Source organism: Mustela nivalis (assembly GCF_964662115.1).
Source record: "Mustela nivalis genome assembly, chromosome: 17".
NCBI classification, from domain to species: Eukaryota; Metazoa; Chordata; class Mammalia; order Carnivora; family Mustelidae; genus Mustela; species Mustela nivalis.
Window position 1 is genome coordinate 21,655,370 of NC_139036.1, and position 23,661 is coordinate 21,679,030.

Below are 23,661 nucleotides of genomic sequence, written 5' to 3' on the forward strand. Positions count from 1 at the left end.
CATTGCCCATTGGATCTCTGCTGCTCTGAGCTGCCCAGGGACGGCACATGGGTCTTGACGCACATGCCAACACCAGTTAACCAGCAGTGGCTCTCGAGAAAGACGGAGTCCCTCAGTAGGAAGGGCTGGGTAGTGACAAGAGACGTGTGCTATGGACGAAGGACATGAAACATCAGCAGAGATCATCGTTTTTGTTCACCAGCCATCGCTAAACCATTCCTCACTTGCCTTTCTGAAGATCAGGGGCCACAAAAGGCAAATGTGTTCAATATTTTCCATGACCCCGCAAGCCTAATTCGGAAAAGAGCTCTAATGTATGTCAGGCTCTGGTCGAAGCACCTGACCTTCGCTCCTTTCATCCTCACAACAACACGATGAGAGAATGCTGTTACGACCTCCACTGTACAGATGAGGAAACTGAGGCACAGTGGGGGTTAAGTCACAGACCAAGGTCCCGTATGAGTGTTGGGCCCAGGCACATGGATTCCATGGTCCATCTTTAACCACCACTAGACTGCCCTCACCAAGGCCTGTTAGTTGCAATAAAGACTTTGACCAGTGATCTAAGAGGCAAGGCAATGGCAGTACCCAGCTGGTCCCCAGAAGGCCCCCGCTGGGCAGACTCATTTGGGTGGAGTATGGCCAGGACCCTCCTGTGGACGCAGGGTCCACAAGCTAAGACCAGATGAGAGGGATGTGGAAAAGACCCTGTCTTCCCCCCAGAGGCCTCCTCCAGGGTAGAGCAGAAAAGCTCCCTCTGAGGAAGAAACCCAGCTCTGGGGACACTCCTGGTGTAGGACCCCACGCCTCTGATGCTTTAGCCACAAGAGGCGCTCCCCAACACCACTGAGAACGGTGTTGCCATACACAGGCCAAGTGCCTGGCTTCATAAATTAGCGCTTAGTGAGTTGGTGATCCCCCTAGCGTGGCACCCAGAGCGAGCCGTCACCTTCCCAACACAAACAGGTCACCGCCCTTCCGAGTGCTGGCTCCTTCACCGTTCTTTTACCGCTCAGGCTTAAGGAGGGAAGGCCGACAAGTTACCCACCCTGGTCCCAGCTTGGGTGGCAGGTACTTCTGAATTTCCCCAATGTGGAAACAAGCTAGTCGCCCACAGAGACTGGGGCTGGAACCCCAGCTCTGTCACCCAGTGCTGTGTGTCCTCGGCGAAGCCCTTTCCTGAATCTGGGCTCAGTCCCCTCTGTAAAATGTGGGCATGAGATTGCGGACTAGGTCCCTCGAATGTTTATTCTTGGGCCCCTGCTGGGAGGCCTGGCCTGTCAAGGTCTTCGGAACCGAGTAGAGCTCTCCACACTGGGTTCTGCATTCAGAGGAGAACTTGGGACAATGGGGTCCAGGAAAAAAAGAAAAATCAAGCCCAATCCTCTCTGGGGGGAAAAAAATCAAACAGAATATAAAGTTTAGTAGCTTCCTTAAGCCTCAGGCAGCCAGAAATAAGACAGGTGGCTCAGATCATTTAAAAATGGGACTAATTCCTTTCATCAGGCTCACTGTAAAGTCTTCTCGGTGTGGTGGGAACCTGAAATCATGACATTTAAAGTTTCCGAGGCAAGATTTAAAAAGCCTGGAAATAATTCCCAAGGAACTCCTTGTAAAGCCAGGATGACACCCTTTGCCTGGGGCAGCCATGTACACACTCACAGCTGAAACATCACACAATTTCTCTCATCGTACTCTGCCTTCTGAGCACACAACCAGCAGCCAGTGGAGACAGGAGAAGGAGAGAGCAGGCTGGGGGTGAGGTGAGCCCAAGTGGGGAGGGGGCTAGAATGCAGGGAGCCGAGGGAAGGTTCAGAGCCCCACATATGTGCTCAGAAGAGGGGAAATCACACAGGGCCCAACCAGTGGACCAGACTAAGGTCTCTGATGATAGTAAACGCTTCCCTGGGTCCTTCCTAGCCTAGAGCAGTCGAGAGGCAAAGCCTCTATCTCAGATCAGACCAATCACACACACTCTGGCCTTTCCAAGCTGCCCCAGAAACCCGGGGTCACACTCGTCCCACCCCCGTCAGTGGCCCCAGGGAATCAGGACAGGCCTGGAGAGGGCAGGCTGGTGTTCCAAACCGGGTGGAGGGACAGGGAGCTGACGGGGCTGGTCTCCACACTGGGGAGGCCGGTCCTACCTACCCAGACCTGTCACTTTCCGCAGGCAGGCAAGGGCGTACTGCAGACGGCCACACTCCTCGGCACTGGCCCCATAGCGCCGAAGCGTCTCCTTCACCTTGACCTCGTTCATGTCCAGCAGGGCATCCAGCGTGAGCTCGCTGAGGATCTCCTGAGGGAGCACAGAAGGGACAGACGGAGAGCTAGTGAGCACTCAGGCCGGCCCTGGCACCCTCCTCAGCCTCTCTGTGGCCTGGGCTGGGCTCCCCCGCTGAGTGGCAGGGACCAGGTGCTGGCAGGCCGGCCTGCGGACCAGAAGCCACCACTTGCGAGAGGACATAGGCAGCCAGCTCTCGCCCCCACCCCAGCACTCCAAGAGACAGCAGCTGAGCTTGGACGCTGGAGCTCCAGAGCTGGGGTGGGGGAAGGACAGAAAAAACAACCAAGTTACGATGAGGGCACGTTGCCTGCTTCTTTCTTTTTATGCCTCTGCACAGAAAAATGACGAATCACGACAACTTTTGAGAATGACAAACTTCAGATAAAGACGGCCCTTAGAAATTCTGCTGTATCTGAATTAGACAAGATAGATTCCAAATAAAACTGGCTTAAGGAGAGAAGGATTAAAAAGAATGAACCTGGGACGCCTGGGTGGCTCAGTTGGTTAAGCAGCTGCCTTCGGCTCAGGTCATGATCCCAGTGTCCTGGGATCGAGTCCCACATCAGGCTCCTTGCTCAGCAGGGAGCAAGGAGCTTCTCCCTCTGCCTCTGCCTGCCATTCTGTCTGCCTGGAGCAAGAAGCTTCTCCCTTTGCCTCTGCCTCTGCCTGCCATTCTGTCTGCCTGGAGCAAGGAGCTTCTCCCTCTGCCTCTGCCTGCCATTCTGTCTGCCTGTGCTCACTCTCTCCCTCTCTCTCTCTGATAAATAAATAAAATCTTAAAAAAAAAAAAAAAAAAAGAATGAACCCTCACCAAGCACCGTCCAAGACCTTGCAACCTCGCCTTATTTAATACCCAGTCAAAACCTTTCCAGGGTTCAAAGCAGCAGAGAGGAAGGGAGAGACGGACGTGTGACAAGGACTCTATGTGACTCCAAGGATGGAGGCGCCACATGAGAAAGGACGCAGGGGGCCTCCAGGACAGAGTGGCCCCTGGCTGACCTGTAAGGGAAAGGGAACCTCGGACCTACAGCCAGAAGGGACTGGCTTCTGCCAACAACCTGAACGCACCTAGATGCGGCTTCTTTCCAAAGCTTCCAAATAAAAGGCCAGCCTTGCTGACCCCTTAAATTCTTGGGCCTGATGAGATCCTATGCTGGGAAGCTAGCTGAGCCAGCCTGAGCCCCTCTATCCCCTTCTCCTCCTAAAGAACCGTGAGCTAAGAGATGGGGATGTTTTAAGCTGCTGTGTTTGTGGTGATTTGTTGTACAGCAACAGAAAACTAATACAGAGAGAGAATATTTGAATCAAGGCCTGACTTCAAAGCTTGTGCTCTTTCTTCTCTCATCAAGGAGGAAGAAAACCCTTCCAGCTCTGACCACTCTGAAGCATGTGGGATCCCCAGGCTGGAGCAGACACACGGGAAGATGGCATGCGTCTCTGTCCTCCAGTGACTGACATTAAAACAAACAAACAAACAAAACAAGTCGCTGCAAAGCAGTAGAATATGGCTTAGCGCCCTAAAGAAAGTTCCAAGAGCTACCTGATGGTTGGCAGGGAAGGGAGGGTGGCACTGGGGATCAGGATTTTTCTTCTTTTTCAGCCCCTTTCTAGAATTTCTAGATATTCTATGTCAGGGAAGGCCACACATCCCACCTCAAATGATTCACATAAAGCTTATAGTTCTTCAGAATCTAAGCTCATTTTCATTGATGTCAGCAAGCAGTGTGATTTTCTTCTACAAGAGGTATTGTCCATTCATGCTGCTATAAATCATAGACTCAGGCATCGACACTGAAGCTGACGGGAGATACTGGCTGTGAGTCCTTAGAGCAATAGTCTGGGGGGTTTTGCAATGCTGGTGGTGGGGGCCCCCCACTGGGGCCTGGGGTCTGGCCGTATTTCACACCCCTGACCAGTGTCTTGTCTGTATATTCTTCAATCTCCAGGACCGTGGACAAGAATCTCCTAGCTGTTTAGAGCATTCAGATATAAATTTGGAAAAACAGATATGAAATATGCACCAAACAGCTTATCATTGACTGGACAAGCCCTTGGTCATCAGAAATTCTTCCAGATGATAAAACAAGAACATTACAGGAAACCGCTGGTAACAGCACAGACAGGAGGCTGGTCAGATAAACGTCCCCAGCAAGCAGCTTTGTTTAATCCATGTGGTTCCCTTTGTTGGCCTCTGAGGCACTCTTCATCAAAATGCAGTTTTCACATCTTCTCCCTTGCCTCTGCTGTGAAAACCAATTTGGCGATATTGTCCCGAACCAATGGCAGTGGCGTTGACCATCCCACCCTGGAGCGTCCTCTATGCTCACCAAATATGTATCCCCCACCCCCACCCCCCCATGATGACTCAGCAGTTCTCCAGAACAGAGATTCAGAAACAAGCCTAGAAACCCAATCCCCAATCTAATTATCATGCAAATAGGGCTTTTCTTCCTTCCAGTCCGTCTTTCTATTCCTCTCTTCCCCACCCACACCAAGTTTCCATTTCTCAAACGTAGTCAGTTCGTTTATTGTGACAAACCACCTGCCAAGACAACGTGCCCAGTGCCCCGTATACTCTCTCAGGTCAACACAATTCAGCCAAGGATGGGTGGTGAGGCGCACCTGCCGGGGTCCCAGGGACCTCAGGCAGAACAATCTAAGGAACTCCAATCCCACCTGTGTGGGATCCCAAGCTCCTTCGATTATCCACCACCCCCCTCCCACCCCCACCCCATCACCGCTGCCACTGCCATTCCTCAATCTGTCAAAGGCTTGGGAAGGCAAGAGCTACCCTGAGGGGAAACAATTTTTTTCAAAGTTAGTTAAAGGAATTAATTTCTATCTGCTTTCTGGAAAAAAAGTAAAACCCCAAGTACACTATGAAATGGAAATTCTTTGTTCTTTATTGAAGTAAAGTAACCCCCTAGGAAAGAGAAAGAATACGTTCAAATCCATTCCCTTAAAAAAGGGAGAAAAAAGGTACTCCCTTCAAGCTTCGAATTAGTGGAAAGTTTCTCCCACTGCCAGGAGGCTTCACGGATCAGCCCACGGCACAGGAAGGAGGCAGCAGAGGCCACCTTCCTTCTCCTCTGCTCTCCTTATGCTCCATTTTCAAACCAGGGGTCAGCGAAGACAAAACTGGGGGGCAGGTGGGGGGACTGGGACAGAAGAGCCAATCCAGGGTCCCACTTACAGTTGAAGCTGCTCCTCCCTCTCCCAGGACAGGCCTAGCTTCTCGAGGTGTGAACAGCACATGTCCATCTATGAAATGAGAGTGCTAGCACACAGTCATGGTGGTCATTTCTGACTGCTCTTTCCACCCCCCAACCCCTCCCCCCTGCTACAGGGTTGGATCACTGCAGTGGGGAGAGGGACCACTCCACTCTACCTAAAAGCTATCTACAGGTCTTACCCAGAGGAGTAGGGTTTCAAATATACAAGCCTCGGGAAGGGGGGGGGCTGGGAAGACGCGAGACCAGTGAGGATGGGGCCCTCCCATCTGTCTTTTATTCGAGACAAAAGTAGTAAAGACACTTCTTTTCTGGACAAGAAAGCCAACAGCAGCCAGGACAATGCTATCAGAAAACCACCCTCTGCCTTCACTCAGTGTTGGGATCTGAGGGGAGGCAATGGGAGGCCTGCCAGATCTCACTATAAGGAAATCTGGGGGTGCCTGGGTGGCTCAGTGGATTAGGTGTCTGGCTCTTGATTTTGGCTCAGGTCTTGATCTCAGGGGTTGTGAGTCCAAGCCCTGCGTTGGGCTCAGTGCTGGGTGTGGAGCTGGTTTAAGACTCTCCTTCCTTGTCACTGCTCTCTCCCTATCTTTAGAGAAAAGAAATTGAAAATAATGGGGAAAAAAAATCTGGATCTTTATCTTAAAATAGCTAATTTGGGGCACCCGGGCGGCTCAGTCAGTTAAACATCAGACTTTAGCTCAGGTCATGATCTTGGGGTCTTAGGATCGAGCCCCACATTGGGCTCTCTGCTCCGCGGTGAGTCTCCCTCTCCCTCTTCCCTTGCTCATGTTCAATCTCTCTCTCTCAAATAAATAAGTCAAATCTTAAAATAAATAAATAAACAAAATAGCTGATTTTCAAATGGTAGCAACCAATGCAAAGCTGTGCAGACAAATAACCATACCCCTGAGTCCCACAGAGCCCCGAGTCAGGAGACCCTATGAGAAGAATGGGACACCTTCCCAGGTTCTGTCTGATTAGCAACTTCTAAAGCTTCATTTCTGTAGGCAAATGGAGAAGGAAGGCAGCCCTGTGGCAGATGCCCTGGGGCACCACAGCTGGGGTGGCCTGGCCATCTCAGTGAGGTGTCGCATGCTGGCCCTGGGACCCCACCATGAAAACAAACTGTCTGGGCTTTTCAATGCCTACAAGTGATCTCGGACCTGAAGCTAGTTCAGTCAAGGTGGGGAAGTGCCTGCAGGGTAGGGTTTGCAAGCATGCTGGAACCAGGGGAACCCGTATACAAAGAAAAGGCAGCCCCCCCCTCCCCCCAGCTCTCAGCAGGACCTCCAGCTAGATGACAGTCCGGCTAGGTGAGTGGCTGGGCAGGCCTGCTATTTCCTCCAGCCTCGGCCCTACGCAGCTCAGCACCCCCGACCTCACACACGGATGTCATCTGCCACCCACAGTGACAGGCCCAGCTGAGGTCAAGTTAGAAAGTTCTTTCAGACCATGTGCAACTTCTCCGGAGCATCTTCCAGATGGAAAGCACATTAGGGAATGAGCCCCACCAGCTGCTGTGGGTAACCTCACATGCCCACTGACGAGCAGGCAGGCGAAGCTGCTCTGAAGCCTCGCTCAAGCCCAAGAAGCCCCATGGTCCCAGGAGGGCCTCCTGAGAGGGGGTGAAGACTAAGAGTCCATATTGCTTCGAGGAGAATTCCTACCCCGCCCATCCCAGCTTCTGTCAAAAAAGAAACTGTGAACTAGAAACCAAGAAGGGAAGACAGGGCTGCCCAGGCAGTGCAGGGGACCCCAAGCACGGGTTCCAGCAAGGTTCTGGCTCACACCTGAACATAGCAGTGGGGTGGCAAGAACTGGGGACAGAGCCAAGAACACTGGCTCCCGGCCAGTTCCTTCAGGTCCTAGTTTATGTCCTCCAGTAGGTGACAGGCGGCTATTCTTCCTGATGACCTTTAGACAGGAAGGTTGGTGGAGGGCTGAGGTCACTCCCGGTCTATGATGATTCACCTGCCGGTTCTGTTCTCTAGAGCAGGAGTCCAGGATGGGCCTGGCCAAACACAGCTATACCCTCCCCTCGGCAACTGGCTGCAGGTCACGTCAGGGGCCAGGCTAAGGATCAGATGGCATCCTGGGACTTACCAGCAGCCACGGGGCTGCCTGGCATCTATACTTAGAAACCTGTGCCAATGGACACGGACAGCCATCCACACTCGCCATGGTCAGTCAGGAAGGGGGATGCCAGGGGCTCCAACACCTGTGCGTGGGCCATGTACAAAAACCCGGGCAGCTCCGGGCAGAATTCCAGTGAAGGCTGGGGTTAAAGGAAGGCCAAGAGGCAAACCCACACCTTGTGTTTCTAGTTAGCCTTCTGGTCCCAGAGCGTGGGATGGATCCGTGCTTCCAGCTCTCCAGGTCTGTTAGCAGAATCCAGATTTCTTGGGTGCAGGCTGTCCTCTGACCCCCCACTTCCGTGGCTGCGGGTTAATGAGAGGGCCGGAATCATTTACCACAGATGCTCCCCTGGGACTGGTCACACCAGAGAGGCCGGAGGTGGACCCCCAGAGCCCTGTGGATGGGGACACAGACCGCTACACTCTTCTGAGGCCGGGGGGCAGCTGGGGAGAGGGGAAGAGCGAGGTTGCTGTTCTGGCAGCCCAGGTGGGGAGCCTACATGCCTCCAGCTGGGAAGGCAACACCTGCCAGATGTTCCTCCCTGCCCTCTGTCCATGGCTGGGGCTGAGGGGGAGGAACAGTGAGACTTGGGAGACAACAGCTGGAAATTCTGGGAAGCACAGGTGGGGCTGAGGCAGTGAGGGCCTGGATTGGGCAGCCTTCCAGGGCTTCCATGGCAATCAACAGACAACTTTGTCCACAGGGTACTGGCTCGGTCTAGGACCAGTCCTGGGCCCAGTCTCCTCCTATCTCGGTGCTGGGAAATGAGAAATACCCACTCCCCGGAGAAGCCAGCCACATTGTGGAAGGCTTCTCTCCACTACCTCCAGCCGGACAACATAGTAAAGGAAGGGCCAGACCTGCTCACTGGAACCCCCATGACCTTGGGCAGTCCCTATCCCTCTCTTGGGGTCTGGTCTCATCATCTGTAAAATGAGTGGGTTTGGCTGAATTAGACTGGTGGCTGTTAACCCTGGCTACACTCTGGTATCACTGGTGGGGCTGGGGGAGGGGGTCGGGGAAGGGATGCTTTTCAAAAGGGTCCTGATGCTCACATTTCACCTCAGACCAATCAAATCAGGATTGCTCAGGTGGGGACCATGAGAAGAGACAGGCTGCAGGGCCTTAAGTCTGACTAAAGTAGCCCACGACAGAAGGTGTCTGAGAATGCCCAGAAGGCAGGTCTGGCCAGGGGGAGGGGAGGGCTGGGCCCTGGGGTGGACAGCTGCCTGTCTCCTCATGAGGCCCACACTCCTTCAACTCAACCCCAGCCTAGCCCAAGCTCCCAGATGTCCCAGGAGAGGTCTGTGTTTGCCTGCCTGCCTCCCCCCTGTAAGACCGGGTGGGGGCTTGGAGAATGGGGAGCCAGGCTGGAATCCTCAGGGAGTGGCTGTCTCTGGCCTATGCATTTGTACGTCTGGGCTTAAAAGCCTCAGAAAGCTGGGGCAGCGGTGGGGTAAGGTGTGGAAGAGGAGGGATACAAGTCAAAGAAGAGGAGCCAAGGAGGACGTGGAAAAGGACAAGTGATGAGCATTTACTATGCATCTCCTAGGGGCCAGGTGCTCTGCTAGATGAGTTACAGAAGGCAACACTCACAGTCCTCCTAACATCCTGAGGTGGGTGATAAGGTTCAGAGAGGGCAGGTAACTTGCCCGAGACCACACAGCCTGACTGGGAAGACTGAGGCCTGGCCACCTCTTCCTATTCCCAGCCAACTGGCGCTCTCTGAGCTGATGCCCTCTGATCCACTCATCAAGTGAGCTCTTTTGCCCAGGGCAGAGTGCACTCGGCATCATAGGTCACAGCCGGTTTGCCCGGCTCCATACCCACCCTTACCCCTGTGCAGAGCTTAGTCGACCTCTGGTTGTGGAGTTAAAAGGACCCAGGGTCTTCTCCCCCACACTCCCTTCCAAGGCCCTACGTTCTCCTCGTGCCCTCTGGAGGACACCCGTGCTTCCTAACGCCACCTGGGACAGCATTTCCAGTTTCTGGTGGCGTGGGCTGTCACCGCAGGGGCCAGCCCCATCTTCCCGGAGAGCCTGTCTTGTGTCTCCCGTGAGCCCCAACGTACCTAGAACAGGAACTGGCAAGCTTTTCCTGAACAGAGAGGGAATGATCTTCAGCCTTGCAGGCCATATGGTCTCTGTCAGAACCATCCAACCTTGCCGTTAGATCCCAAAACAGCCAGGGACAAGATGTCAACAAATGGGTGAGGCCACATTCCAGTAAAACTATGGACGCTGAAACTTGAATGTCTTATCATTCTCAGGTGTCACCCAACAGTCCTCTTCGCTTTTTTTTTTTTTTAAGATTTTATTTATTTATTTGACAGAGAGAAATCACAAGTAGATGGAGAGGCAGGCAGAGAGAGAGAGAGAGAGAGAGAGAGGGAAGCAGGCTCCCTGCTGAGCAGAGAGCCCGATGCGGGACTCGATCCCAGGACCCTGAGATCATGACCTGAGCCGAAGGCAGTGGCTTAACCCACTGAGCCACCCAGGCGCCCTCCTCTTCGCTTTTCACCTAGCACTTTAAAATATGAAAACTACAAAAACCAGTGGTGGGCCACACTTGGTCCATGGGGCACAGTGTGGCAACCCCAGATCCCAGGGGGTCATCCAGCCACTCAACACACACACATCAACTCTGCGGGGTCCCATCAACCCGTGACCCTGTGCCTCAATGCTCCTTCCTTCCTGCCGCGCTCTGTGCCAAAAGGTCTTCTCCCTGTCCGGCCCCCCAACACACAGTGTGCAGAAGGGGACACAGAGGAGAGGCCCCCAGGGAGGTCCCCACCTGCCATTCAGGCCACCTGCATTTTGTCACCTTCCTCTGTGTCACTGACACACATTCCCAAAACTGCTCCTCCTGGTTGTGGTTTGAAAACAGCCAGACACGTCCCACATTAAAAAAAACCATCCCTTCCCCAACATACACACACACACACACACACACACACGCACACACACACACGCTTCGGGGCTGCATGCTTACCCCGCCGCACGCGCTACTCCCAAAACAGAGACAGGAGACACGTGAGCTTCTCCAAGGCCAGGTCTCTACACCCAGGATGTTTGCTGATTATGAGGGGAATAAAGCCCTATTGTCCACTAGACTCCAGAGTAAACCTCAAGTCAGAAATGGAATACTCTAAAACAAATAAACAAAAATGAGCACATTCAAAGATAAGATTGGGGTCAGAGTGGGGCAGGGGAACAGCTTGCCAGCAGCCAGAGGGCTCCACGAACGCTGGGGTGACGCTAGATTTCTGGGGAACTGGCAAACAGGAAAGTCCCTTCCTGCACAAGTAGGACAGGAGGCGGGGTGGGGGGTACAACTTCCCCAGAGCAGTAGGCCCTCCCTGCCATCCCCAGTTGACACAGCTGGTGAAAGCTGGACAAGCAGGGGGCAAGGAGGATGCGAGCCAGGCCAGCAGCTGTGTGATGAGAGGCTACTGAGTAAGGAGGGGTATATGAGGGACCCTTCCCACAGGGACACCTCAGAGCGGGAGGGGGAGCTCTAACTGCCCAGGGACAACGGCCCTAAACTGGGACTGTACCTGGCAAACTGGGATGCCTGCTAATCCCACATAGAGGGTGCAAGGGAGCAGGGTCTGGTTTAAGATAGATCTCCCATGGGAAACCCCAGCTCTCCTAGGGCAAAGGCACAGACAGGGGCTCCTGGGCACCGCCATACCTGTGGCCATCTTTACTCTTGGCTGGTAGGAGCCCCCTGCGGCTCTCCAGATCCAAACACACCATTAAAAAGAGGGTTCCCAGACAGGTCTACAGTTTCTTACTTCTTCCTCCATACCCACGGGCGGGTGCTGAGTTCAGCCACCGAGGACCCCCGTACCAGAGAGTGCCCAGGCCTGGTATGTGCCTGGCCCCACCTTGGGGCCAAGAGCCAAATCACAGACCCCTCCACCAGAATGGCACGCGCTAGTGTCCAGTTATGCTGTCTGTCCTTTGGGGTTGGTTGTCTGTCTATCTGGGTAGGGGATATGCAGAGCCACACAAAGGGCGCCCAGGCCAGAGACCCGAGAACCAGGCCAATCCACCTGAAAACAGGGGCCGCATTGTTTTCACACCACTCCCAAGGGCATCCACTCAGGAGACCAAGATCTCTGTAGTTTTCCAGAAACCCTGTAAACAACTCCTGCCCCACAGCAAGAATGGGCCTCAAAGTAGGGGAACCCAGTGGAGCCCAAGAGGATGGCCAAGACTTGAGCCAAGGAGCGCCTCCCTGGTGCCGTCAAGGTGTGAGGGCATGAAAGGGGCTAATGGATACTCATGAGGTTGGATACTCAGATGGAATGGAAGGATAAATCCTTCCTCTGCCACGGTCAAAGGAAGGGTTTAAAAGGGACCTTAGAAACAGGTTAGTCCAACACTCACTTTATAGAGGAGAAAATAGAGGACCACAGAGGTGAGGAGACCTTGCTGAGTCACCTTGAACAACAGCACCAAGACCAGGGCCCAGATTTCCCAACACCCCTGCCAGTGTCTGGCACCAGGCTATCCCGGGCCTCTGAGAGAGCTCACTATTGTTCATTATGGGCGTTTCTCACCCAGATGTAAAGGTTTCATTCCTGCCAGTCTCCAAGCTGCTCTAAGATGTAAGCCAAGGGTATGGACTACCCTGAAATCTGCCCTGAGAATCACCTCCAAAGGTGCTAGCCTGAGGGACACCAAGCCAGGTGCCTGCCTTGTGGACCCAGAGCCCTAAGGAACCCAGAAGCAACAGGCTTCCGGGGCTCATGGCCTCACCCAGAGCCCAGCAAGTCTCTTATGTCTTGGTGGCTTAAAAGATAGCAAGTGGGCAGAAACTCTCCATTCTGTCTTCTTGTCCACCCCAACCCATGCCCACCGATGACAGTTCAGCCTTTCCTTCTTTTTGTTAAGCAGCAGCAAACCCTACACCAGCTACACCCAAACACCCAAGTCTTGCAACGCGGCCTAAGACCTGCCCTGGGTCGAAGCACGCTGATTCTTACTCAGCTTCTCTACGTGCTTCCTCTTTCCACAAACAGTCTAGTCATAAAAATAACCACTACTGCTCCTGCCGCTGCTCGTGTAGTAGGCCTGCGCACAGCTGCTCGGTAGCTAAGGAAAGGGAGACTCAGAGAGATTAAGTGACTCACTGAAGACACGGCCAGGGAGTGCCGGAGCCCGGAGGGGACTCTGACCCACGTAACTCCACGCTAGCACTCACAGCCTCTACACGCTTTGGCCTCCTTGGCCTGGGTGACCAGAGCCCTGACAGGCAGGGCTGGGGCTACCTAAACAAGTCTCATTTCTTAAGCTCCCTACAGAAGGAGCAGGCTCAGAACAAGGATGTATCCTGTTCAAACCCAAAGCAGGAACAAGCCAAAAGTCATTCATTCACTGGAAGAATGGGGAAGATCTGTTCCAGTAAGATCCTGATGGTTCTCCAGCCTGTACCACAAAAGACTCAGGGAATGAAACAATGAAATGGAAATCATAATCTAGATCTCTCCAGACACGTTCTACAGACAATGAGCAAAGCAAGAACTCGGGGCCCAGTCTGAACGTACTGGTTCTGGGAACCTGCAGAAGGGCCACTGGATCCCGGACCCCAGCACCTACCTTGCAACCCTCCAGCCTGCGCTGGTCCAGGCTTCCTGTTTCTTGCAGGACCACAGATGGTGGGGTCCCCGTGCCCCTTGCAGCCTTGGCCATCACCCAGCTCCATAGGCAATGCATGGTGAGGGGCCCAAGCCCAGGGCCCCCGGCAGCTGCAGCCCCGGGTGTGGTGTCTCAGAGAAGGACAAGGCAGGGAGAGGAGTTTCTGTTTTCATGACTGTAGTGAACAGTCACTGTAGCCAAAAATAGTTTGTGCCTGGGAGCTGGGGAGTCAGCACATACCTCCCGGAGCAGGTGCTGGTTGTGAGACACTCAGGCTCTGGTGGGCCTCACTGCAGGGTCCTAGAGCCAGGGACCCGGACAACCAGGATACCCGGAATATCAGGCCATGGACAGAGAAGTGTTCTCTGCCTCACTGCTTACCTCCAGAAAGTTTGACCTCAGTCAACAAGGAACATGACCATAGCCCCCCTCCCAGTGAATCATCATCTGGGGAAACCCCACTCCCCACATGAATTCCAATTACCCCCAACCCCCCTGGAGCTCTCAGACATTTGGGGCTGGCTGGTTTGGATGCCCTAGATGGCACCCAAGACAGCCATGAAAAATGAGGCTTGGCTGTCAAAGCTCTTAGAAGGATACGCTGGCAACAGTGAACTTTACTCGATGCACATGAAAAAGAAAAATGTAAAAGAAGTTAAGGGGCTGCCTATCAGTGGCTGCCTATCATGTACGGGGGGGAATTTTGTTGTCTTTCCTGAGCTATTTTTTTAATTTTCAAATTTTCTTGCAATGAACATTTGTAATTACTAGATTTAGTAATTTCTTTAAATTAGAATTTCTAATTTCTAGAATTTCTAGTAATGAAGCAACATTTCAAAATGAAGAAATGTTCAGGGATCACAGAAGGGATGTATCACGTGGTTCCATCTACGAGAATTTAAAATTTGTGTGTGTGTATTTTGTGACCCATGCTTTGGAGCTGGGTATGAATCCTGGCCACGACATGTACCATCTAGGTGACGTTAGGTAAGTGACATCATCAGTTTCTCTAGTTCAGTTGCATATTGGGCATACAAGCATTACCTCCTGCTATAGGACTAAATATTCGTACCCCCACCTTAAAACCTAATCCCCAGGGTGCTGGTATGAAGGGACAGGGCCTTTGGGAAGTGATCAGGTTATCAGGCTGGAGCCCTCAGGAAAGGATCAGTGCCCTTCTATAAAGGAGACCCCAGAGAGTTGTCTGGCCTCTCCCACCATGTGAAGACAAAGCAGAAAGACCACAGTCTCTGAATCAGGAAGTGGGTTCTCACCGGACACTGAACCTGCCGGCACCCTGGTCTTAGACTTCCCAGCCTCCAGAACTATGAGAAATAAACTTCTGTTGCCTATAAGCTCCCAGTAAGCCCCCAGCCTATGGTATTTTGTTAAGAGTGGCCCAGGTGGACTAAGATGAGACACTCCAGGTAAAGCTCATAGCTCAGCCCCAGGCAGGATGGGTACACTCACTAAAGAATTAACAGCCCAGGGGCGCCTGGCTGGCTCAGTCAGTGGAGTGTGTGACCCTGTGTCTCAGGGTTGTGGGTTCAAGCTCCATACTGGGTATAGGGATTACTTAAAAATAAAACAAACTTAAAAAAAAAAAATTTAGAGCATAAATTCATGAATAAACTTCATTTTAAAAAACGAAGAAAAAAAAACCAACAACAAAGGCTGACTCGAAGGAAATGCACTTAAATGTTTATAGCATTTCCTCAGAGTAGTAAGATGATGATGTAAACCATCAACAAATGGTGGAATTATCATTTTAATTTCTATACTTTATACATTTTGAAAGTGAACATCCAGGTAAATTACTGGATATTAGGAAAATAAGAAAAGTAAAAAGCCAAGAAGCAATGACTGGCTCTGTGAAGGATTACAGGTAACTCATTTCTTTTGCTTCTCTACATTTTCTAATCTAAAATAAATCTTAGTTTAAGAGTGAAGAAAATGAGAAATGTCATTAAAAACAAAAAACGAGGGGCTAAGCTCACCGATTACATTATAGAAATGCGATCTCTGCTGCTCCCCTCACACCCTGAGGTGTAGGCCTCACGTACCATCTCGAACCTGGGGCCCTGGGTCTCCTGTGTCTGCCCTGGGTCTCCTGCAGACACAGAAGTCCTGCTCACTGACGGAAACAGGGCACAGCGGCCACCCCTGTGACTCTCACGGGAAAGCCAGGTAACCCGGCCCCATGGAGAGCCCCTGGTGATGGCAGGGACTCCAACAGCTGCGGTAGAACCATCTGGGTATATGAGTGTTAATACACGTCTTTTGCCGTCCAGAGAGCTGTCCTTCCTCCAGGAATCCATTTCCAGAGTGCAGGTCTACCCTTCAGGTCCCCGCCTTCTCTGCCATGCTGCTCAAGGGCTGAGCTGTGACCCAGTGTGGGCCAACAGGTGTGTTCCATCTTCCTAGCCTTGTGCTTGGCTCTGGTAACATGGGACCAAAGGTAGGCCATGCAGAGCCTTTCCAGCTCCAGTCCTGGGGCAGAAGCTCTCCACCAACAAGCACCACCACGATGCAGGAAGAAAGTGAGGCTTCGCTGCTGGTGGCCTTGGTGCCTGCCACGTGGTGTGGGTCTGGCCGAGAAGTACACTCTAACAGCATCATGTGAGCTTCCGCATCCAGACCTCGCTGAACCTCTATTACTTAAGCTGACAAAGTCTTTGGTGTAAACCAGTCAGCACTGGAACTTGCTACAGAAACATTCTAACTAAGAGGAGAATTTAATAGCTTGTACTAAGTAAGTAATTACTACGTACCCTCGGACCATATATTTAACCCACCCGCCAATCCATCTCATCGACAGACAGCCACTATGAATACTAACTCTGTGCCAGGCACTTTATTCCAGGCTAGGAATACAATAGCAAATGAAATAGGTAGTTCTGTTCTTAAGGGAGCTTACATCCTAATAGGAAACACAGAATAGAAAACATAAACTAAAATATGTAACTGAAATTTATGAATAAATGCTAAAAGGAGAGAGCATGTTGAGACATGGCGGGGGGGGGGCATCTAATTTTAGACAGGGTGGCCTCTCTGAAGATCCCACTTCTACAGATCCTAGCCATGAGAATATAGAAATTTCCAGGCAAAGGAAACAGAACATACCAAGGCCCTGAACTATGACAGGAAACCTGACGTGTTCGAACGCAAGGCAAAGAGTAAGGAGGGGCAGGAGATGGTGTGGAAGAAGGAGGCAGATGCCAAATACTTCAGGGCCTTACAGGTAATAGTGAAGGGGTTTGGATTTTATGTTGAGAGCAAGACACTGAATGAAGGACCGTACTCAGAAAAGCGAGATGATCAGATTTGGGTTTTAAGAAAAATCACTCCTGGCTTACAAAAATGAGAAGAAATGCAAGAGAGGGCAAGAGTAGATATAGAGAGAGTGATGTAGGTGCCACGGCAAAGTCCGTGTAGTAGCTAGGCCTAGGGTGGCAGGGGGCATTGTAAAAAAAAGAGACATAAGTGGGTTTGGGATATATATTTGGAAATAGAGCCAGCAAGCTTTGCTATCCAACGTGGAAGTAAGGAAGCAGAAGGAATGAGAAGTGACTGCTTAGTTTCTAGCTAGACAACTGACGGACAAGTAAACAAGCTGAGAGGTAAGAGACTTGTCCATGAACAAGTAGCAAAATCAAGTTTCTGTCTGCCTCCCAACACCAGGTTCGGGGCTGCCTATTTCGAATCTTGCTACCTCCCCAAAAGCATATGGATGAGAACCAAGCCACCAAAATGCCTATGTTGATTTTCTTTTAAAAGAACGGTAGTGAGAGAAGGGGCTTTTGCTTACAATAATTAAAACAGGGTGGTGTTGACGCAAGAATTTCCCAGTGATCTATCTAGGCTGGTTAGGTGTGTTCTAGAGCAATCTTGCCTTTAAGGCCAGTCCTGGAGGAAGGGACACTCGATAGAAACTGATAGCCCAGGAGCTGGGTGGCCCCAGAGGTAGCTCAGGCAACTCTAAGTCATCCCACAGCAGGGCTACAGGCACACAGCTAGACCAAGTCCAGCCCCTCACCGAACACAGCGGAGCCAGCTCAGGAACCCTGATCTCAGCCGCCTTCGGCAGCCCCCAGACACCATTCCCCAGAGGCTCCCCAAACTCAACCTTCACGAGCCCAGACAAGAACACTCCTGAGATCCCTCAGCCCAAGGGACCAAAACTCTTTGGATGATCTGATCTGAAGTCATTCGTTCAACAAGACACCTTCAATGTGCCAGGCAGCAGAGACAGAACAGCAAAGGAAAGAGCCAGATTCCTGCCCGAATGGCACAGGATCCCCGGTCTAGTCCATTTTCACTGGGCTTGGCAGCCCAGAAATCCAGAGGATGGAGGAGATGGGCTCACCATTCATAAATGCCAACCAGTATGGGGGGCTAACCAGAACAGTCATGCTCTGGTTTTTTCAGGTTTCTAAAAACCAGGGGCGACCTCACACTTAAAGCTTAAAACAGAGCATTTTGGCTCAGATTCAGAAAATAAACCACTTCATCAACTGGAGAGAGGGATGGATGTATGCCAGCTCAGTAAGGACGGGAACGCAGGCCCAACACCTAGAACAGGGCCTGGCACCTAACAGGAGCTAAGTATAAACCGAATGAGTGCATAGCTGGGTGGACAGGAGACAACACAGGAAGGCCCTCAGCTCTGTATCAGGCCCCATCTCAGCCCTTCCTCCCTTGGGGCCCGTCAGCCTGCTTCTATGGTGGCTATTTGTAGCTGTGTACATCCCACCACCTGATAAGCCCCCAGGGAAGACTGTATTTTGTGCATCAATTAATCTCCAGTGGTAACTAATCAGAGTAAGTGATCAATGGATATAGAATGAGTGGGTATTATTACGGAAAAGGTGGAGGAAGAGAGGAAGAAAAAAGGTCAGAGAGAGGGAGGAAGGAAGGGGGAGGGGGAGAAGAAGGGAGACAGAAAGAGATCAAGTTATTTTCTTGTTGAAGATTTTATTTATTTATTTTTTTGCCAGAGAGAAAGACAGAAAGCACAATCAGGGGGAGTGGCAGACAGAGGCAGAGGGAGAAGCAGGCTCCCCGTGGAGCAGGGAGCCCGATGTGGGGGCTCGGTCCCAGGACCCTGGGATCACGACCTGAGCTAAAGGCAGACGCTTAACCAATGGAGCCACCCGGGCGTCCTGAAAGAGTTCAATTCAATTATACAGCGGCATACAGGAACCCCAGGCTGGGCTAATCTAAGGAAGAAGCTGAGTCAAGGAAGGGAGACTGGCTTGAGAATCCTGACCCAGCTATCATCTCACGGTATGACCCTGACAGGTCCCTCGACTTCTCAGTCAGTTTGCTCGAACACAGTATGGGGACCGGGGGTCTCTCCCACCCCCTCCCCCAGGTATAAGGATTAACACAAAATGCCACCTTCCTTCCATATCCCACCTCCATCTCTTGTTCTGACTGGTTGGGTGACACGGGCACAGCAGCCCTCCCCACCACCAGGCCTCCATCTCCCCATCCTGCTGGGCTGGTCCTGATGCCTCAAATCCCTAGTGGCAAGCAGCCCCAGGCCACTGAGGCTGACACGCTGGCCTGGGTCTCCCCACACAGCCCAGATAGAGTGAATGCTGCATTCAGAGGCAGCTCCCAGCTGCCAAGAGCAAGGCCGTTGCCTAGTGCGGCCTCTGGCTCCCCAGGGAGAGGGTGAGGATGACCAGAAGACTGACAGCAGGATTCATGTGCATTAAAGCTGAACCCAGGAGCCAAACACCAGCTCACTTTCCTGGTTTATTCTTCCACAGCCTTTGGCTTCACACAGCCCACCACTCGGGGCCCACACAGGGCCAGGGTCACTCCCAGCCAGTGGGAAACCAAGATGGCGGCAGACCCCAGGGAGCTCGCTTCCCATCCCCAAGAGAAGGCCTGATTTCAAACATGGGAACGTGAGAGTAGTAGAGGAGAAGGGATAGAGAAACTTGCTGTGTCAGGGCTTTAACAAAAGCCCCTTACCGGACTCGCCTGCATCTTCAGTTCAGAAAATGCCACCAGTAAGAGCTTCCTCAGGGGAGTCCATGGCCTCTGGCTTGGGCCCTGGGGTCCTGGCCTCTGCAGCACTCACCTCTCACGGCTAGGATGGATCCCAGCCAGTGCTCACCACTTCCTCTAGCAACTTCCAACAGGGAAATTGCTGAACCAAAAAAAAAAAAAAAAGGCTTCATGCCAGCAGGCTCTGAAATCATTTCCCCCCTGAGCTACAGCCAGAACATGAAGCTGTGATGTTTAGCCTGTGGAAGGTCTGGCAGGGGAGGGTGGAAAGAGTCACAGTGTGTGACTCTAGGTGTCTGGGGAGGGTGGAGGCACCTTGCTCCGAATCACTCTCGTGCTCTCGGTGCTAGGCCTGAGAGCCCCTCCTCCATGCTGTGCCCCAGGTTCCCACACCAGCAATGGCTCACCTTTCACTGTCCTCATGATGAACCCAGCCTTCTCACCAGCAGGGGTTTTAGTGTCCCTGAAACAACTCTAGTGCTCTCTTGCACCCTCTCGCACACACAAACAAGCATGGCGTTGGTCTCCAGATAAATGCCCCTACACGAAGGTTTCCACAAAGTGACGATCTGCTCGCCGGTCTCTTCCCAGGGCAAGCCCTTTGCAAACACTTCCTGGGAGGCCCAAAGAGCGCTCTCAGTCCTCAGGGGGGGCTCTGCTGCTACCGTTCCTGCCCTCTTGCCCTTCCTAGCTCAGCCTAGTTCCCAGCTCTGAGGGGAACCCTCCCCTGGTGTTGGTCCTTCTCCAGCCTCTATCAGCCTCTAGGCAAGTCTCACGGTAGCCTGTGAGCTCCTGCGGTGGGGGGAGTGTCTCTAGCACCTTGGCTGTGAGCATGGGGTCCCTCCAGGGCAGGCTCCAGATCAGCGCTGTCCGACACAGCGAGGGTCATATGTCTCTTTAAGTGAAAATTCATTACAATAAAACAAAATCTAAATTTTGGCTTCCCCATTGCACTCATCATATTCAAGTTCTCCATGGTCACACGCGGTTGGTGGCTACCACGTTGGGTAGGGCGGTAAAGAATCCTGCTATTGTCCCAAAAGTTCTACTGGACAGTGTCGCTCTAGAGGAAGATCTAGTGTACATGGGGTCCACGTAGGAAGGTGTCTCCTGAGCTTCTGGTCGCCAAAGGAGTTAGAATCAAAGATCACATATGTCAGAAGCACCCACTGTGGGCTCTGGAGCAGCAGGGGGCTGAGATCTAACTCAGAAAGGAAAGGAGGGGAGGAGAGGCCCTGCCTCCACACCAGAAACTAGGAAGGGCCACGACCAGCCTGGGGCCACATCTGCATCCAGCCCCCTCTTCATGCAGCAGAAAGGCACTATTTTCCAGGGGGAGGGCAAGACACGCAGAGAACACAGAGACTGAAGGGACAGCTCCCACCATCAGGGGCCCTTTAGCATGGATGGCTCAGCAAAGGAAACTGCCAGACTTCATGATTCAGACTCTTTTCCTAAAAACCAACCAACCAACCAACCAACCATAAAAAAAAAAAGGAAAGGCCACATAACAGGACGCTGTTTTAAAGTCCCCGTCTCCATCTCCAGCTGGAGATGGACGCTTATGGACGCAGGCTGAAGCTTTCTGCGTGCACCTCTACATGCGCCCATGGGCACCTCTTGCCCAGTCACTGCTAGGCTGGCTCGAGGAAATCTTCCCTCTTAATGATTCTACTATCAAAGAGGAATGAGATGGATTTGTATGACTCACGCAGAGATGAGATTCAGACTGAGAAAATACTGTACGAGCCCATTTTAGCAACTATCAAAAATAAAAAGGAAACAAATTTGTATGTAAATAAGAACAATGTGCTATCCTGGATTGGCTCCTAGAACTGAAGGAAGCTTCTAACGGAAAAACTGGTGAAATCCAAAGAGAGTCTGGAATTTAGTCAACAGTGATGTACCAACACTGTGTTCTTAGTTTTGACAAATACGCGCTGCAGGAACGTATAATGATAATGATGGCGGGAATCTGGGTGAAGGCCATATATGGGAATTCTGTACAATCATACAATCACTGCAATTTTTCCATAAATCTCAAATTATTACAAAATAAAACATCTATTTAAGAAAATAAGCAATATTCAGATGACATTCAGAAGTTAAAGTGTTCTGGGACATCTGGGTGGCTCAGTCGCTAAGCATCCGCCTTCGGCTCAGGTCATGATTCCAGGGTCCTGGGTTCGAGCCCCACATCAGGCTCCCTACTCGGCAGGAAGCCTGCTTCTCCCTCTTCCACTCCCCCTGCTTGTGTTCCCTCACTTGCCATGTTTCTATCAAATAAATAAGAATCTTTTAAAAAAAAAATGTTAAAGGGTTTTATCTCTGAGGTCACTTTTTTTTTTTCTTTTTGGCAAAGCATGGGATTTTATGATGTTTGGAGCTTCAATTTCTTGAGTTCTGCACCTATCTTTGGTGAGTGGAAGCTTTAGAACCAATTCCAGCTACAAGCACACAAGACCCATCAGCGTCTAGGGTGAGCAGGGGAGGGTAGGTGTCAGAGTCCAAACTGTCTGAGTGGAAAATAAGACCCACACCCCCTGGGCCCACCATGAGGCCTGTGCCAGGATGCGGCTCTAACTCCGGGCCCTCATCGCTGTGCACCCCCTACCCCCCACAGGTACGAGGAGAGACTCCAGCAGCAGAGCAAAGGCGAGGCAGCCCCTGCCCCAGTGTGCAGAGGCTAGGATTACTAATGAGAACAGCCTTCCTTTCCAACCTTCAGCATACTCTGGCCTGGGCCTAAGAACCAACCTGAGATCTGAGGGGAAGAAATAGAATGAGATAGAGAAAAGGGGTCTGGAGGGCTTAGGGAAGATACCTGGCCAGTGGTTCCTTGTGATTCTTAAAACCCAAGCAGAAAGCTGCTGGCCCATGCCCTAGTACTCTCAGGCAGTCTGGCCCACTCTTTTCCTGCTCCCACCCCCTCAGCCTCAGTTCCTCCAATCTCTGGGTAAGGATGCCCATGACTGAGCTCTAGAGCCAGCAAGGGCGTGGGAGGCAGACCGGGGCCCAGCATTTGTCCTCCTCCTGCCCTTCTTAGGCCTTGAACGGACTCCCGCTGCCTCTTGACTCAGAACACTGCCTCCAGCCAGCCCCTGCTCTCCCCGCCTTCCTTGACTGCCCCCTGCTTTTCACTCCCCCGATGGCTGTCTCGAGCTACCTGTGCACAAGCCTCCAGCATCCTCTGTGGGGCTGACTCTCACTCAGGAATTAACAGCAGCTGAGGATGAAAGGTGAGAAAAGTGCCAGAATTTTCTCTCCTCCAACCCGCTGAACACCACTGTGCCTCTAAGCACTTGACCCCACAAGCCCTTCAGAGTGCAAGAGGCATGTAGGTCCCGGTGCAGCCTGTAACCAGACTACAGAGGCCTCGCAGAGGAAGGCCAGTTGGGCTCCCAGAACCACAACCCCTTAATGAGTGAAGCATGTGGATATGGTCAGAAGAGGAGTGCCAAAGAGACCCAAGGATTCCCAAGGGCACCAACTTCCCCAGGGTTCTTCCCGGAGGCTGAGTTGTGGGTAGCCGGGCAGAGCTGGGAAGGTGGGTCTTTGGGGCTATGATTCTAGAGTGGCTTCTCTTGCAGGGTATGAAAAGCCACACCTAGGAGTAACCTGTGTCACCACCCACTCAGGACCAAACCCTCAACTCCTGGGATACCCAACTTGTAACCGTGAGATTCACCCTTTTTGCCTCTTGACGGTCACATTGAGCCCAACACTCGCTAGGTTGTTACGGAGCTTGTATTCCAGTGGGAGACAGCAGACAGACCACAAACAACAAATAAGTCAGATATACTCCAATGGCTGGTGTCATTGAGAAAAATCAGCCAAGATGCACTGGTAGAAAACAAAGGGTAGGAGTGACCTTTAGATCAGGTTATCAGGGAAGACTGCTCGGAGGAGGGGACAATGGACCTGCCAAGGAGAAAGCACTCCAAGGAGAGGAAGAGGGAGTGCAAAGATCAGACCAAAGGGATCAAAGAGGAGGATGAGAAAGATAAGGTCAGAGAGGCCAGCAGAGGCCCAAGTGGGTGAGGAATCTGGCATTTATTCATTAAGAAATGGGAAGCACTGGAAAATGACATGATCTATATTATGTTTCTTAGTTATATTATGTTTCAAACTATACTGTGTTTCTTATTATGTTTCTCTGGCTGCTGTGTGGAAGTGGAACGGAGTGAATGAAAGTAGGGAGACAGTTAAGAGGCTGCTGCAGGAGTCCAGGCAAGAGAAGTGCCTGCAACTGAAGAAGTCTGCAGTTGGGACAACTGCAGAAGTCCCACCGAACTGTCTGCTCAGACACTACCCCAGTCCCCGAGGCTGGGTAGCAGCC

General features: G+C 51.9%; 1 protein-coding gene across 4 annotated transcripts in view; it reads right to left on the reverse strand.

Moving 5' to 3' along the window:
* Positions 1 to 23,661, reverse strand: part of KSR1 (kinase suppressor of ras 1) — a 147,595-nt gene that overhangs the window by 42,460 nt on the left and 81,474 nt on the right. For 3 of the 4 annotated variants that reach the window (XM_082707101.1, XM_082707102.1, XM_082707103.1), the window contains exon 3: positions 2,149 to 2,296. In XM_082707101.1, the coding sequence (XP_082563227.1) occupies positions 2,149 to 2,296 (148 nt within the window). Of the gene's footprint in view, positions 1 to 2,148; positions 2,297 to 23,661 lie in introns of those variants that run through there. The other variant, XM_082707100.1, reaches the window with a different exon arrangement.